Source organism: Saprolegnia parasitica (genome assembly GCF_000151545.1).
Source record: "Saprolegnia parasitica CBS 223.65 unplaced genomic scaffold supercont2.254, whole genome shotgun sequence".
NCBI lineage: Eukaryota > Oomycota > Saprolegniomycetes > Saprolegniales > Saprolegniaceae > Saprolegnia > Saprolegnia parasitica.
Genome location: NW_012156648.1, coordinates 3299 through 14784, shown reverse-complemented (window position 1 = coordinate 14784; position 11486 = coordinate 3299). Strand labels below are relative to the sequence as shown.

At 56.1% G+C, this 11486-nt stretch overlaps 5 protein-coding genes across 5 annotated transcripts; all 5 read right to left on the bottom strand.

Annotated features, from left to right (window-relative positions):
* Window positions 1-507: 507 nt before the first annotated feature.
* Window positions 508-1612, bottom strand: SPRG_16219 (hypothetical protein; the record flags this gene model as incomplete). The annotated part of the gene is made up of 4 exons (XM_012355507.1): window positions 508-844; window positions 894-1041; window positions 1093-1288; window positions 1349-1612. The coding sequence occupies 4 exons, from the start codon at window positions 1610-1612 to the stop codon at window positions 508-510; spliced, it is 945 nt and encodes a 314-aa protein (XP_012210897.1).
* A 26-nt stretch (window positions 1613-1638) lies between these two features.
* Window positions 1639-2709, bottom strand: SPRG_16218 (hypothetical protein; the record flags this gene model as incomplete). The annotated part of the gene is made up of 2 exons (XM_012355506.1): window positions 1639-2037; window positions 2086-2709. The coding sequence occupies 2 exons, from the start codon at window positions 2707-2709 to the stop codon at window positions 1639-1641; spliced, it is 1023 nt and encodes a 340-aa protein (XP_012210896.1).
* Window positions 2710-3812: 1103 nt separating this feature from the next.
* SPRG_16217 (hypothetical protein) lies at window positions 3813-5410 on the bottom strand (the record flags this gene model as incomplete). Its single annotated transcript, XM_012355505.1, has 6 exons — window positions 5206-5410; window positions 4858-5157; window positions 4661-4801; window positions 4286-4597; window positions 4085-4229; window positions 3813-4033 (listed from the first exon to the last, which is right to left on the bottom strand). Exons 1-6 carry the CDS (start codon window positions 5395-5397, stop codon window positions 3813-3815), a joined length of 1311 nt encoding a protein of 436 aa, XP_012210895.1. The 5' UTR covers window positions 5398-5410.
* Window positions 5411-7912: 2502 nt separating this feature from the next.
* On the bottom strand, window positions 7913-9438 carry SPRG_16216 (hypothetical protein; the record flags this gene model as incomplete). The annotated part of the gene is made up of 7 exons (XM_012355504.1): window positions 7913-8133; window positions 8182-8281; window positions 8327-8497; window positions 8544-8672; window positions 8729-8869; window positions 8925-9206; window positions 9256-9438. The coding sequence occupies 7 exons, from the start codon at window positions 9436-9438 to the stop codon at window positions 7913-7915; spliced, it is 1227 nt and encodes a 408-aa protein (XP_012210894.1).
* Window positions 9439-10357: 919 nt separating this feature from the next.
* Window positions 10358-11374, bottom strand: SPRG_16215 (hypothetical protein; the record flags this gene model as incomplete). The annotated part of the gene is made up of 5 exons (XM_012355503.1): window positions 11258-11374; window positions 11077-11208; window positions 10854-11027; window positions 10682-10808; window positions 10358-10632 (listed from the first exon to the last, which is right to left on the bottom strand). Exons 2-5 carry the CDS (start codon window positions 11095-11097, stop codon window positions 10358-10360), a joined length of 597 nt encoding a protein of 198 aa, XP_012210893.1. The 5' UTR covers window positions 11098-11208; window positions 11258-11374.
* Between the last annotated feature and the right edge of the window lie 112 nt (window positions 11375-11486).

Genomic DNA, 11486 nt, shown 5'->3' with positions numbered 1-11486 from the left:
GTGCAGGAAGACGAAAGTATTTGGAGGCACTGCACATGTAACATGATTTTCGTATACATCAGTCAATCCAACTTGGTGATACACTCTGTACACGCAGTGACGGCAACACTTCTCCAGGCTAGAGAAGGGTCTCGCGTAGCTTTTCTCTGGGTCAAGTGGCTAGAGACTCTAGCCATTTGAACCCCAGAAGAAGCGTAAGTCGCCACCTCGAGCTCCGCGCTCGCCGGTCGCCGACCGCCCTGGATTGGCCGATGCCTTGGCTGGTATCAAGCTCTAGGTTTAGGGGTCGGACAGCACTCATTTCACGCTACTACCATGGACAGTTGACCTATACTGCAAGCTACTACCAGTATATGTGAACTATCCTGAGGTTCATTTGCTACGGACACTCGTGTCGTTGTGTTGTTCGAGAGATGTATAAAGCGCCACGACGACATCCAAATGACGTTTTCTCTTTCACGACGTAATGATATTTACAACACTATTCACACTAACGACGCGGCGGACTTAAATCAACGAATCAAAACACGCCGTGTCGACGACGACGCGGTCCGGGTACAAGGCGACAGCGTCCTGAAAGTCTCTGCCAAGGACGATCGACGGACCAAAATACATGTGCCGGGCGTACACGGTCTCGAAAAAGGTCGTGTCAAACCCCGAGCAGAGTGCGAGGAGCGAGAGGTTGTGAAGCTCGGCATCCGAGAGTGTTGCGAGCGGTGACGACGCTGCGTCAAGGCAGTGGACGAGCGTGATTGGCACGTTGATCGAGGTCCACTGCGGCTGGACGAGCGCGAGGTCCATCATGCGGCGGTGGCCATTCTCGTCCGTGAGGAATGCCCCCAGTCTACATTCAACACCTGAGCCTTGAACAAAAAGAATGTCCTGACACGGACTTGAAGTGGCACTGGCGGACTTCGCCAATGTTGCGCAGGTTCATCGCGCGAAACACAAGACAGCGCTGCCCAAAGACATTGGTGACGACGACCGATTTTGAGAATCGAATGTGGGCGCGGGCTTTGGCAAATTTCGACCAGCAAATACCTAATTCATTGACTCCATCAAAGACACAAAAGGCAGAAAAATTGTCCAAACCGGTGAAAATGGCCGCAAACGTGAGCCCCATGATGGCCTCGGTGTAGACAATCGTGTTGTGGTACACGTCGTTGGGCGCGGGCCCAATCGTGCCATACCCGATCGTCGAAAGCGTATGCACGCTCAAGTAAAAGCACAGCTCAAACTTCGAGTTGTGTTCGGTGAGACCGTGGAGAACGTACAGCCCTTCGTCAAACTACAATCCAGTGCCACGAATCCATATCAAAGACTATCAAGGTATCAACCAAAACCATACCTGAAGCCAGTGCAGGCAGCCAAAGAAAACACTGATGGCGAGGAACGCCAGCATGAGTTCGGCGACGACCGGCAGCCAGTGGGCGCTCAGAATGCGGTGGTAGTAGTACTGCGCCGCAAACGGAGCATGAAGCGGCGCAATCGTCGTCGCATTGAGCGGAACGTCGTCCTGCATGGCCACATACCCTTCCTTCTCCATGCCGATCGAAAGGCGCGCATCATGCGTCGTCTCGTCGACAAGGGCTTCGTGCAGCATGGCTTCCATGGTGGCTTCCACGTGACGCGACGGCGTCAGCGTCGCGCTCGGGTGCACATCGTCGCTGGCGCTGGTTTGCGCAGCAGCGGCACCGGGGCGACCATGGGCGCGGCCTCGACCGCGTGCAGCAAGTCAAAGTCAAGCGCGAGCTTGGCCGCGCTCTGTGGCGAGAGCATGCGGGCAAAGCGAAACCCGACGCGGACATCGGCTTGGGCGTACGCGTGTTGATCGAGCACGGACGTGTGCCGGTTGGCGTCGACCGCTTCCATGGCTAATGTGATGACCATCGCGTCATCCTCCATCGCCATCGCGACAGCAAAGGGCGCCAACGGGCTCGTGGCGTCAATGACGTGGACGAGTTCGAGCGCGAATCGGAAGAAAATGAAGCTCGACTGTTGCAGTGGCAAGTCGAACCGCTGCAGTACATGGTTGCCCTACCACGAGAAAACGCTGAGACCACAAGGGTGCGAATTCCGTATTACGCCGAGGCGACTGGCAATGTGGAGCTCGGCGAGGAACCGAACGTCCAGAAGCACATCGGTCTCGAGATGCGTCGACGGGCTCGGATTCGCAACGCGAAAGACCAGCGCGGGCAGACCGTTGACGTAGTTGGGCTGCAGCACGACGACGTTGCTAAAGGCGACACGCAGTCGCGGGATCGAGAGCTTCGAGAAGAGGAGACCGCCCATCGCCGGTAGCATGAGCATGGACGCGAACGCCTCGACGATGATGACATAGTTGCCGCACCGGTGCATCGGGTAGACGATGCCAAAGCCGATTGTTGAGAACGCTTGGTAGCTCATGCCGAGCCCTTCCGAAAACACGTCGCACTCGTCGCAGATTTCGTAAAAGACGAGACCCAAAAGCACCGTGATGGAGCAGTAGACGACGGTCACAAAGCACCAGAGCCGCGGCCAACTCCAATGCAAGAGCATGTAGATGACGTCCTTGTAGGCCGGGCGCGGGCTGCCGTGCACCCATTCGATGGGCTTGCCAAAGAAGCGCTGTGTCGATGCGCGCTTGTCGTTGGAGAGCGACGACGGGAACGTCGACGCGGTCGCAGGCAGTGTTAGGCCCAGCCACACGCGCTGCCACATCGCGTGCATGTCTTTTTCGGATGCGAATCGGGTTCTGCCTCTCCCGATGACCTTCTATCACGCTACCACATGGCTCTATTGGGTGGCTGGTTGACCCGGTCATGACGTGGCAGCTGTAGAGGGTTGCACTACGCGTTACATCGGCAAAGTGGAGAAGGCTGCTGTGCTCGGTTGTAGCTGATTGTTGGCTGCGTTTGCTAGATTCAGGACTGATAGAAGGCATCCAGTATCTAGATATTTAAATAGTTCTATACTGGTCGCTCGTCGAGAAGAACCAAGTGAAGGATGCAACCACACATTCCAAGGACGAGGACAGGGCGGCGCTGCTTCGTCCGATCCTTTGCCGGTTGCTGGCGAATTTGCAAAATACCATACTGCAACAAGAAGCGTACTATTAATACGACGTTGCGTCGCTGGTAGAACGCTGCCTGCGCAAACAACTCGGCAAGAGGGATGCCCTTGATATATTATTGCACACGGGATGGATGGACATTCTACCATCATTGTCCCCGTCGCTTTGCGCGCACTTGTTTACAATCCACGTAGTAGACTTCAATATTTTATGCACCTAGCACCTAGGGTTCCGCACCTCGAAGGCCAAGAATCATGTAATCGTGAGAGATAGAAAGTGCAAAGTCGCTTTGCACTTTCCAGAGGCCGTTGCATCAAACGCCTTTTTACATCTCCGAAGCGCACTTGACACGTTTGCAGCGTACCAGTAGGCGATTGCTTAACTTCAACAGAGTAGGCGCCGCCACACACACAAACGACTTGGTTGCATTCGATGCTTTAAGTTGGCGATATCGGTCCAAACGACGCATGTGCTACCTGTCCGATAGGGCAGCTTTGGGTTCGGTTTCGGCGACCTCCGTCTTTCTTTTCGCTGTCTCGGCACAACGACAGTGCGACAAACGATGGCTATCGAGGAGCCGACGAGTGGAGTAAGCTTCGTATCGTGCCTTCTCCGAGACCAACGTCGTCATGACGAGGCAAAGAGCAACCTGCCGCTTGCCCATTTCAGGCGCTAAACTGTCGAGGCGACTCCACCGTTGAGGCGATCGCACCACACACAAGAGCAACGACGGGCATAAATAAAGAACTCTCTCGCATGATCACAAATACGGCGCGAACGAGCTCTGGCTGCTGCACTCGGACACGGCGAGGTCCGGGATGTCGTCGCCCCAGACTGCACCGAGTTCCGACTCGAGGGTGTTGGCGCGCGGCAGCGTCTTGAAGGCGAAAAAGTCTTCCGAGCTCGCGTCCGTGCACGTGGAAATCGCGCCGTCTTCCTCGTCGTCGTCGTCTACGAGGTGGGATGATGATTTGTGACCCTCTAGTAGCACGACGTCAGTACGCCACTGCCTCTTGCATTTCAGCAGCGTACCGAGTTCGAGGAGCGGCACTTGGTTGGCATACGCCGACGACGCGCCGTCCGGGCGACTGCACAGACAGTGCGTGCAGAGCACCGTGGGCACCACATGGCCCGCAATCTGCAGTGGCCACGCCTTGCAGCAGCGCTTGCAGACCACCTACACAAGTGGGATGGTGGGCATCCGCCTCCAAAGAAATCAATGCAATAAAATACCCAGCCGCATTTTTGGCACTGCGTTTTGGTCGAGAACCGACCAAACTTGACGTCGCAGCGCTCGCAGAACGCCGTCTTCTTGACGAACTTGACCGGCAGCTGGCTCGGCTCGGACGCGGCCGCTTGGGCTGCAAAGTACGCAGTGGCGCGCGCGACGCAAAAGTGTTGCTCGAGGTTCAAGCTCTGGCTGACAATGCCCTGAAGCACCTTGCGGTGAATCATGTTGGGAAGCCGGCCGTTGGGCTCGGTGATGCAGCACCAGTAAAAGTCCAGGACGCCCGGCGTGTCGGTCTCTAAAAAGACTTGGCCCGACTATGCATCGATCCCATTCCGTCACTCCACATTGGACATCGCATTGGAAGAAGAGACACGTACGCGCACGAGGTGGCCGCGCACAAAGCCGTGCGACGACTGCATGGACGGGCAGCACGGCATGTCGACCGAGTGCACGGCGCGGACCCACGCACGGCGCAGCGTGCCGGTCGCCGGGTCTTCGAGGTAGTTTTCACTAATGCACTATAGTCGTATGTCGTACACTCGTGTCGATTGTTCTGACAAGATGGAGCGTGTACCTCAAGGTAGCACGCATCGCGCTTCATCGCAATCGACTTGGCCAAAAAGTTGCTCTCCATGACGCTCCAGATCACCGTCACGTGCGTCAAGGGCAAGTGCAAGTCCGTGTCGTCGCCCACGAGCGTGTACAAGGTGACCCGGTCCAGCACGTTTTGGCTCACGACGCCGGCGTACGCACGCATTTTGCGCGGCGAGTTGAGCGTGTAAAAGTCGGCGACCTCGTCAAAGGTGGCGCGCACCGGCGTCACGCACGTCATGCCAATGAGCGACGGGTCCTTGAGATCGACACCTTCGTGCATCTAGTCGCGGATCCATTTCATGCAAGAACCAAGAGAGAAGCGGCGTACGTTGGCGGTGCGGCGCGTCGCAGGGTTCAAAAGCACCTTGATGATGGGCAGCTTGGCCATCGAGAGCGCGTTCTTGACCGTGTCTTGGACGACTTCGTGGGCCTTGGTGATGAGGTTGGCGCGGTGCAGCGGTGCCAGCTTGGGCGGGCGAAAGTAGTTGGGCGGCAGCGGCAGCGACGACGACGACGGCATTGATGTGTGTGTGACGGCCAGACGATCGCAAACTGCGCCCGTTGGCCAGATGGCGTCGACAGGTGCCATGTGGCCGATTAAGAACGGGTTTTTGAGTTTGAACCTATCCGTGTACTTGATGTTTGTAGGAAGAATGGATTATGAAACTTAAAAACGACTCAGAGCGACGTGGAATCATCGAATTTGTTGACAGACAATCACATTCCATGCGTGGCCTGATAGGTAGCCAGCAGCAATTGCCAGCGTCCCGCTCGTCCTATGGAACAAGGCGGCGATGATGCAGAGACGCATCATTTGAATGTGATAGCGCCATCTGAATGGCTCTCTCGCTTCCTGCGCTACTGCATTCGTGTAGCCCGACAGCCCGACCGAGAGTTTGATTGTTTTCTTCCGTCACTCGAAGCGTTGAACCTCAATGGACGTTCTTGAGGTGCAACGACGCGCGTCGACGGGCTCCTTGCGTGCTTCCAAGAACCACGCTGGCGGCAGCGATTCAGTATGCTTTCGATACGGGTGGTGGTCTTGGTGATGACTGCAACGAAATGACGCACGACGCAGTTGCTTCGATCAGCCATGACGCAAACTGCTACGGAGCCATTTGAAGGTCCTGCGCTGCGACACGCGCGCGCCTCGAATGCGCGGTGGCGTCCCAATGTCGCGATACCGAGTATTCATACTATTACATTGTACCAAGGATCATCAACTGTTTATTGACGCTTTATACGACGCCTGAAGCCGACCGGCGTTGTGATCGGCGATACATATTCATCGACGATTCAGGGCCCGAAATTCGCTGCAGCTTTGAGTCAATGCGAACGACCGCGCGATGCGAGTCGTTCGTCCATGAGGAGCGCAGTCACGTCTCGTTGTGTTGTGTGAACGCGACGACTTTATTTTACAAACAAGGTGCGTCCGCGGGGCATCGTCACATGTTGGCATCAGGTCCAGACAGAGTTGTACCCGCGAGCCGAGAACACAACGACCGTGCAACGAGGGGAGCTACCGATACCAATCAATCTACTCTTGTACGTGTCGGTAGCTCGAACCCCACAGCGCGCACACTATCGAGGGTGTTTTGCCCCGAGCATTACTAGTATCATCCAAGCCTATATGTTGCAGACTGGAGCAAATTAATGATCGCCGCGCCAGGCCAAATGACAAGCGGGTAAGACTGGTAGGAATACACAGGTAGCATGAAAATTGCTTATTGGCGTATATCGGATTATAAAGGTAAGATACATATTGTTTCATCACACTTCAACAATTTAATATATCAAATATTGAAACAAATCGATAATAAGAGGTACATGCCCCAGGGTCGGCGCCACCATTTGCCCAAGACTGCAAGAGTCTATAGACAATTTATAGACCCTTGGACTGTAAATGCTAACCGTGGTTGTGTGGGCCATGTAACGAGCGATTTGCAGCGCCTTGATGGATCCAACTCAAAGCACACCGTCGAGAGGTTCAGCACCCGCGATGGCGTCGTCGTCGCCACATCAAACGGCGGCAGGTGAGCGCACCACGACTTGGGTTATCGCGCTCACTCATTGGTTTGGTGGTGCGTGGGCTGATCTTGCACATGTTGGGAATCCCAGAATCCCATGCATCGTGGTCTCGGGAAGAAAGACCCCTATCCCTAGTAAGAACCCTAGCCCTAAAATAAAAAGCGTGTCAAACAAGTCCCCATCGACCGCGTTCGCATCGTCGCGGCCCATAGAGTGCTCAGAGGCCATTCACTGGGACGTACCAATGGCGTTCGTAAGCGTGTCTGCGTGCATATTTCGTTTCGAGTTTTGTTTCCCGCTACTAGTACGCGCCGCCACCAGTCGTCCGGCCTCGCCGCGTGCGGCGTCGGTTCTATGCGCTCGGTCGGTATCCGGATCTATTCGGATGCGGGCTCGGACGGTTTCGTTTGAAACACACTCACGGCTTGCACTCCTCTGTCGGGTGGTCCGAGTACAGGAGCCTGCGTACGACCTCGAGCGAGCTAACCCTCGGCGAGTGGGGTCCACCACGGGATGGATCTCTCCGTGCGCAGCTCACTCCCAACGACCCAGTGCTGGTGCCAACTCCCACGCATTCAGGCGTAGCACTACGTATGCGAAGTCTTTGAGTTAGTTTTTGCTAATATGGTTTCAACGCGAACACGTTTGATTGAAAAAAATACTAGTACGCGAATTCATTGAATGTCCACAACGATATGACCTTTTTGGCGTCGATTCGGACATTTATTGCGGGACGTGACGTCGTGGAAAGTGTTGGATGCGCTTAAGGTGCAATCATACAAAATGCCATGAACCTCATTCAAGACCCCGGCTGCTTTTGTTTTGAATCGCACGCAATCGGCGACGTGCGAATCTGCGTAGTACGACATTGCCAAGTCATGTCTGTTGCATGACCGTTTGGATTCGCTGCCATTGCTCTTAACTAAATACACAAAATGCTACAAAAGGGTACGATCGGGACATAGTATGGACATGTAGTTAAACACCAAATGAAGTCGCTGGAAAAGCTACAACGACGTGTGGTTGCTCCCGGACGGCGACGTCTCGTCGTACACTTCAATCGCGCCATCGATGCCGACTTGAACACACGGCAGCCCAAATGTTTGCTCGACGGTCTCGGCCTGGGCCACGAACGACGCGTCGAGGCCAAGCCGACTGGCTTCGCCGTCGACCATGGACATGGTCACCATCGTCGACGCCGCATGCTGACGGCGCATAAACTCCGTTCCTATTCGTCAATTCAGTACTATCAATCAAGTATCAAGATGGCGTGTACGTGGCAGCATGCCAGTGTAGCAGGTCGTGCAGACCATGACTGTGACGGTCGACTGGTGAAGGTCGATGCGCACCGAAAGGTGGCAGCTTTTGCAAATGGTCTAGCACCACATCGTCATCTCGTAAGATTCGAGACCAGAATGTACCTCTTCGCAGACTTGGCACATGGTCTTGGGGCCGCTAAAGACACTGAACGCTGTCCGGCAGCAGCCGCACTCGGCGGCTTTGCGCCGCGCGACGCGAATCGGGTGCATCGGGTGATGTAAAAAGTAAAAGGCGAGGCGCTGGCGCTGCAGATGCGGCTCGAGGCGCAGCATCTACACGAGTAGAGTGACGTACGATGCACGATCGGGCATAGCAAACCGGTGGCAGCATTCGCTGGAGGCACGACTGCTGGACGAACCGGGGCACGGCGCCGTACGCTTCGCCAATGTACACGACAAAGTAGTTGAGTACCCCGGGGCGGTCCGTTTCCATGAAAACGTGGCCCGACTAGCCATCGATAGATCGATCATTTCAACTTGATACCAAAAAACAAACAAGTGTACCCGGACGAGGCGGCCACGCACCATCTTGTGGCTTTGCTCGAGCGACGGGCAGCAGTCGAGCTCGAGCGAGTGCAGCGCGCGCACCCAACACCGGCGCACGGCCTTGGTTTCAGGGCACTGCATCTCGTACTCGCGAATGGCCTATAGAGGATAACAGACAACCTCGTACTACATATTTAGAGTCAGTGCGGAGGACCTCAAGGACGCACGAGTCGCGGCGCTTGAGGAACGGCGACGGACAGTCCATCGCGATCCACGAAATGCCCGCGTACTTGAGCGGCCGCTTCGTCGACCGACGCAGCGTGTACAGCGAGCACCGGTCGGCCGTCGAGTGCGCAAAGACTTTGCCAAACGTGGCGACGCTCTCCGCGCTGCTCAAGTTGTAAAAGTCACCGACTTCGTCCCACGACGCGTGGACCTGCGTGACGCCAACGACACCGTCGAGCGTTGCATCGAGCACGTCGTTGCCGTGGTAGATCTACATGACGACACGCTCAATCCGTCTTGATTCGTATCAGTCGTTGGACCTGGAGACGGCGCTTGGTCTGGGCGTGGACCAGCACCTTGGTCGGTGGGCCTTTGGCTGCGATCGAGACTGCGTTCCGCGCTGTGAGGAAGCAAATGTGGTGCGCTTGGTTCACGAAGGCTTGGCGCTCGGACGCGGAGAGCGGCGGGCAGTGAAAGAAGTCGGGCGGGAGCGGCAAGGACATCCCTCCCATCGCACCGCTCGCAAACTGCGCGCTTGGATAAGCTCTTCAACCCAAAGGCATCGTCTGGTTCCGCAATTGCCGTAGCCAAGTACAGGAGGTCGCAACAGCCGCACGCGCATCGTAGGATGTCACCCACACGGGGATGCACTCATGTAAAGAGGATTTGCAGTGCTTCTCAATGTCCCGTGGCGCTTGGTGGGCGGTCGCTGGAAGCAGGCATGCATCCTGGAGGCCATGGGGAGATGATCTTGGCCATAAAAAGGCAGCTATAAGTACTACCTGTGGCAATTCACAGCACGTCACCAGCTGCTCCAATGGCAACCGTGAGATATCATTGGCGGTCGCTGTGACTCACGGCCGTCGACAATCATCCAGGTGGCAGTTGCCCTTGTGCTGAGAGCCCCCGTAAATTTTGGTCGGCGAGCCTCCAGCCGTCTAGCTACTCGTGCATTTCGTCCAGCGGCAAGCACACGCAGGAGCAAGTCGACGGGGATGTTGACTTGGAATCCAGCCACGTTCGCAGACAGCGTTACCACCGTCCTGTCTTTGCTTCACGAGGTAGTAGCGACACAGAGGGGTCGGCACAGACAAGACCCATGGCATCTGCGTTGACGAGACGAGCGTCGTTGCGTCACACGATCACTTTGTGTTGACGTCACGCCGTCCACGCCGAAGTGGGCGTCAAGGCTTCTTCACATGACAGGTCGGTTGCTGGCTCGACTGGAACTCCCTTCGGAACGCACGGCCAACCCTCCGCGAGCCACGGCCTCGAGTGTATCGCGTGATGAGTACTATTAGTAGACCGTCGGTCGGCAGCCCACTCAGTACCATCGACGTCAATGCTTTTGGGGGCGCAGATGTCTATCTATCTATCTATCTATCTCGCCCACGACGCTTTCAACTCAAACTTGCACGTTAATTAGTGGTACCCATACTGCCCGCGCGTGCTGTCGCCGGCGGCGGCGGACGGTGCGTACGAGCTAAACGACGATCGCGACTCGAGTACCGAGAGGGCGGTTGTGCGAGTAAAACCCCACTCGTCGTCGTCGTCGATCGTGGTGGGCTGCGCCAATGAACTCTGGCGCATTTCGCTAGGATGGTACAGCTGGATAGTGCGCGGCTTGTCGTCGTCGTCGTCCAGCGCGATGGGGCCGCCCATGGCGAATACGCTGCTGGCCTCGTCCGAGAGCGTGTCTACATACTTTTGCATGGCTCCAAAGCTCGTCGTTGAGAAAGCACGAACCGCTGTGCACTGCCGTCGACGTGCGGCGGCGCGCTGTCGGGCAGTAGCAGGTGGTGCAGACGCGGAGTTTCTTTGGAAAGGCCATCGTCTCCGCGTGGATCACGTATGCACAGCGCTTGCACGCCATCTACGTACTCCGTGTCGTCGTCTCCATCATCGAAACGATCCCTACCTTGTGGCAGAAAAAGCACTGCAGCTTCTGCGAGAGCAGGTGAAAGCTCTTGAAGCAGAGTTCGCAGAACGGCGCTTTGGCGCGAAACGGAGCCGGCGCCACAAACGCGCGTTGCTGCGTCGCGAAGCGGGTTTGGATTCGGTCTTGGCAGAAGTGGTCTTCGACGCGCAGCATCTATCGATCCATATTCGAGGGGTTCCATTGTCTATCAAACTATTTCTACCTGGCTCACAAAATGCTCCATGGCCTTGAGCTTGATCGAGCGTGGGATCGATCCACTTGCATCGCCACCGTACGTCGAATAAAAGTCAAAGAGCCCGTCGTGGTCCAGAGACTCGAGCAAGATGTGGCCCGACTACTCGTTTCATATGACAAGTTGTCCATCATCCGAGAGGTCGTCGTACCCGGTAGAGCTGGCCACGCGCAAGGCCGTGCGATGCCTCGAGCGACGGACAGCACGCCAGTTCGATCGAGTTGATGACGCGCAGAAAGCCGCGGCGGATGCGGTCGCCGTCCACCACAGTCACGTCCCGAATGCACTACACATAATACTATCAATCTATCACTGTTTCAATAAACCCGGAAATCGGACCAAAAATGCAGCAGACAAGAGTAGTAATACCTCGAGGTAGC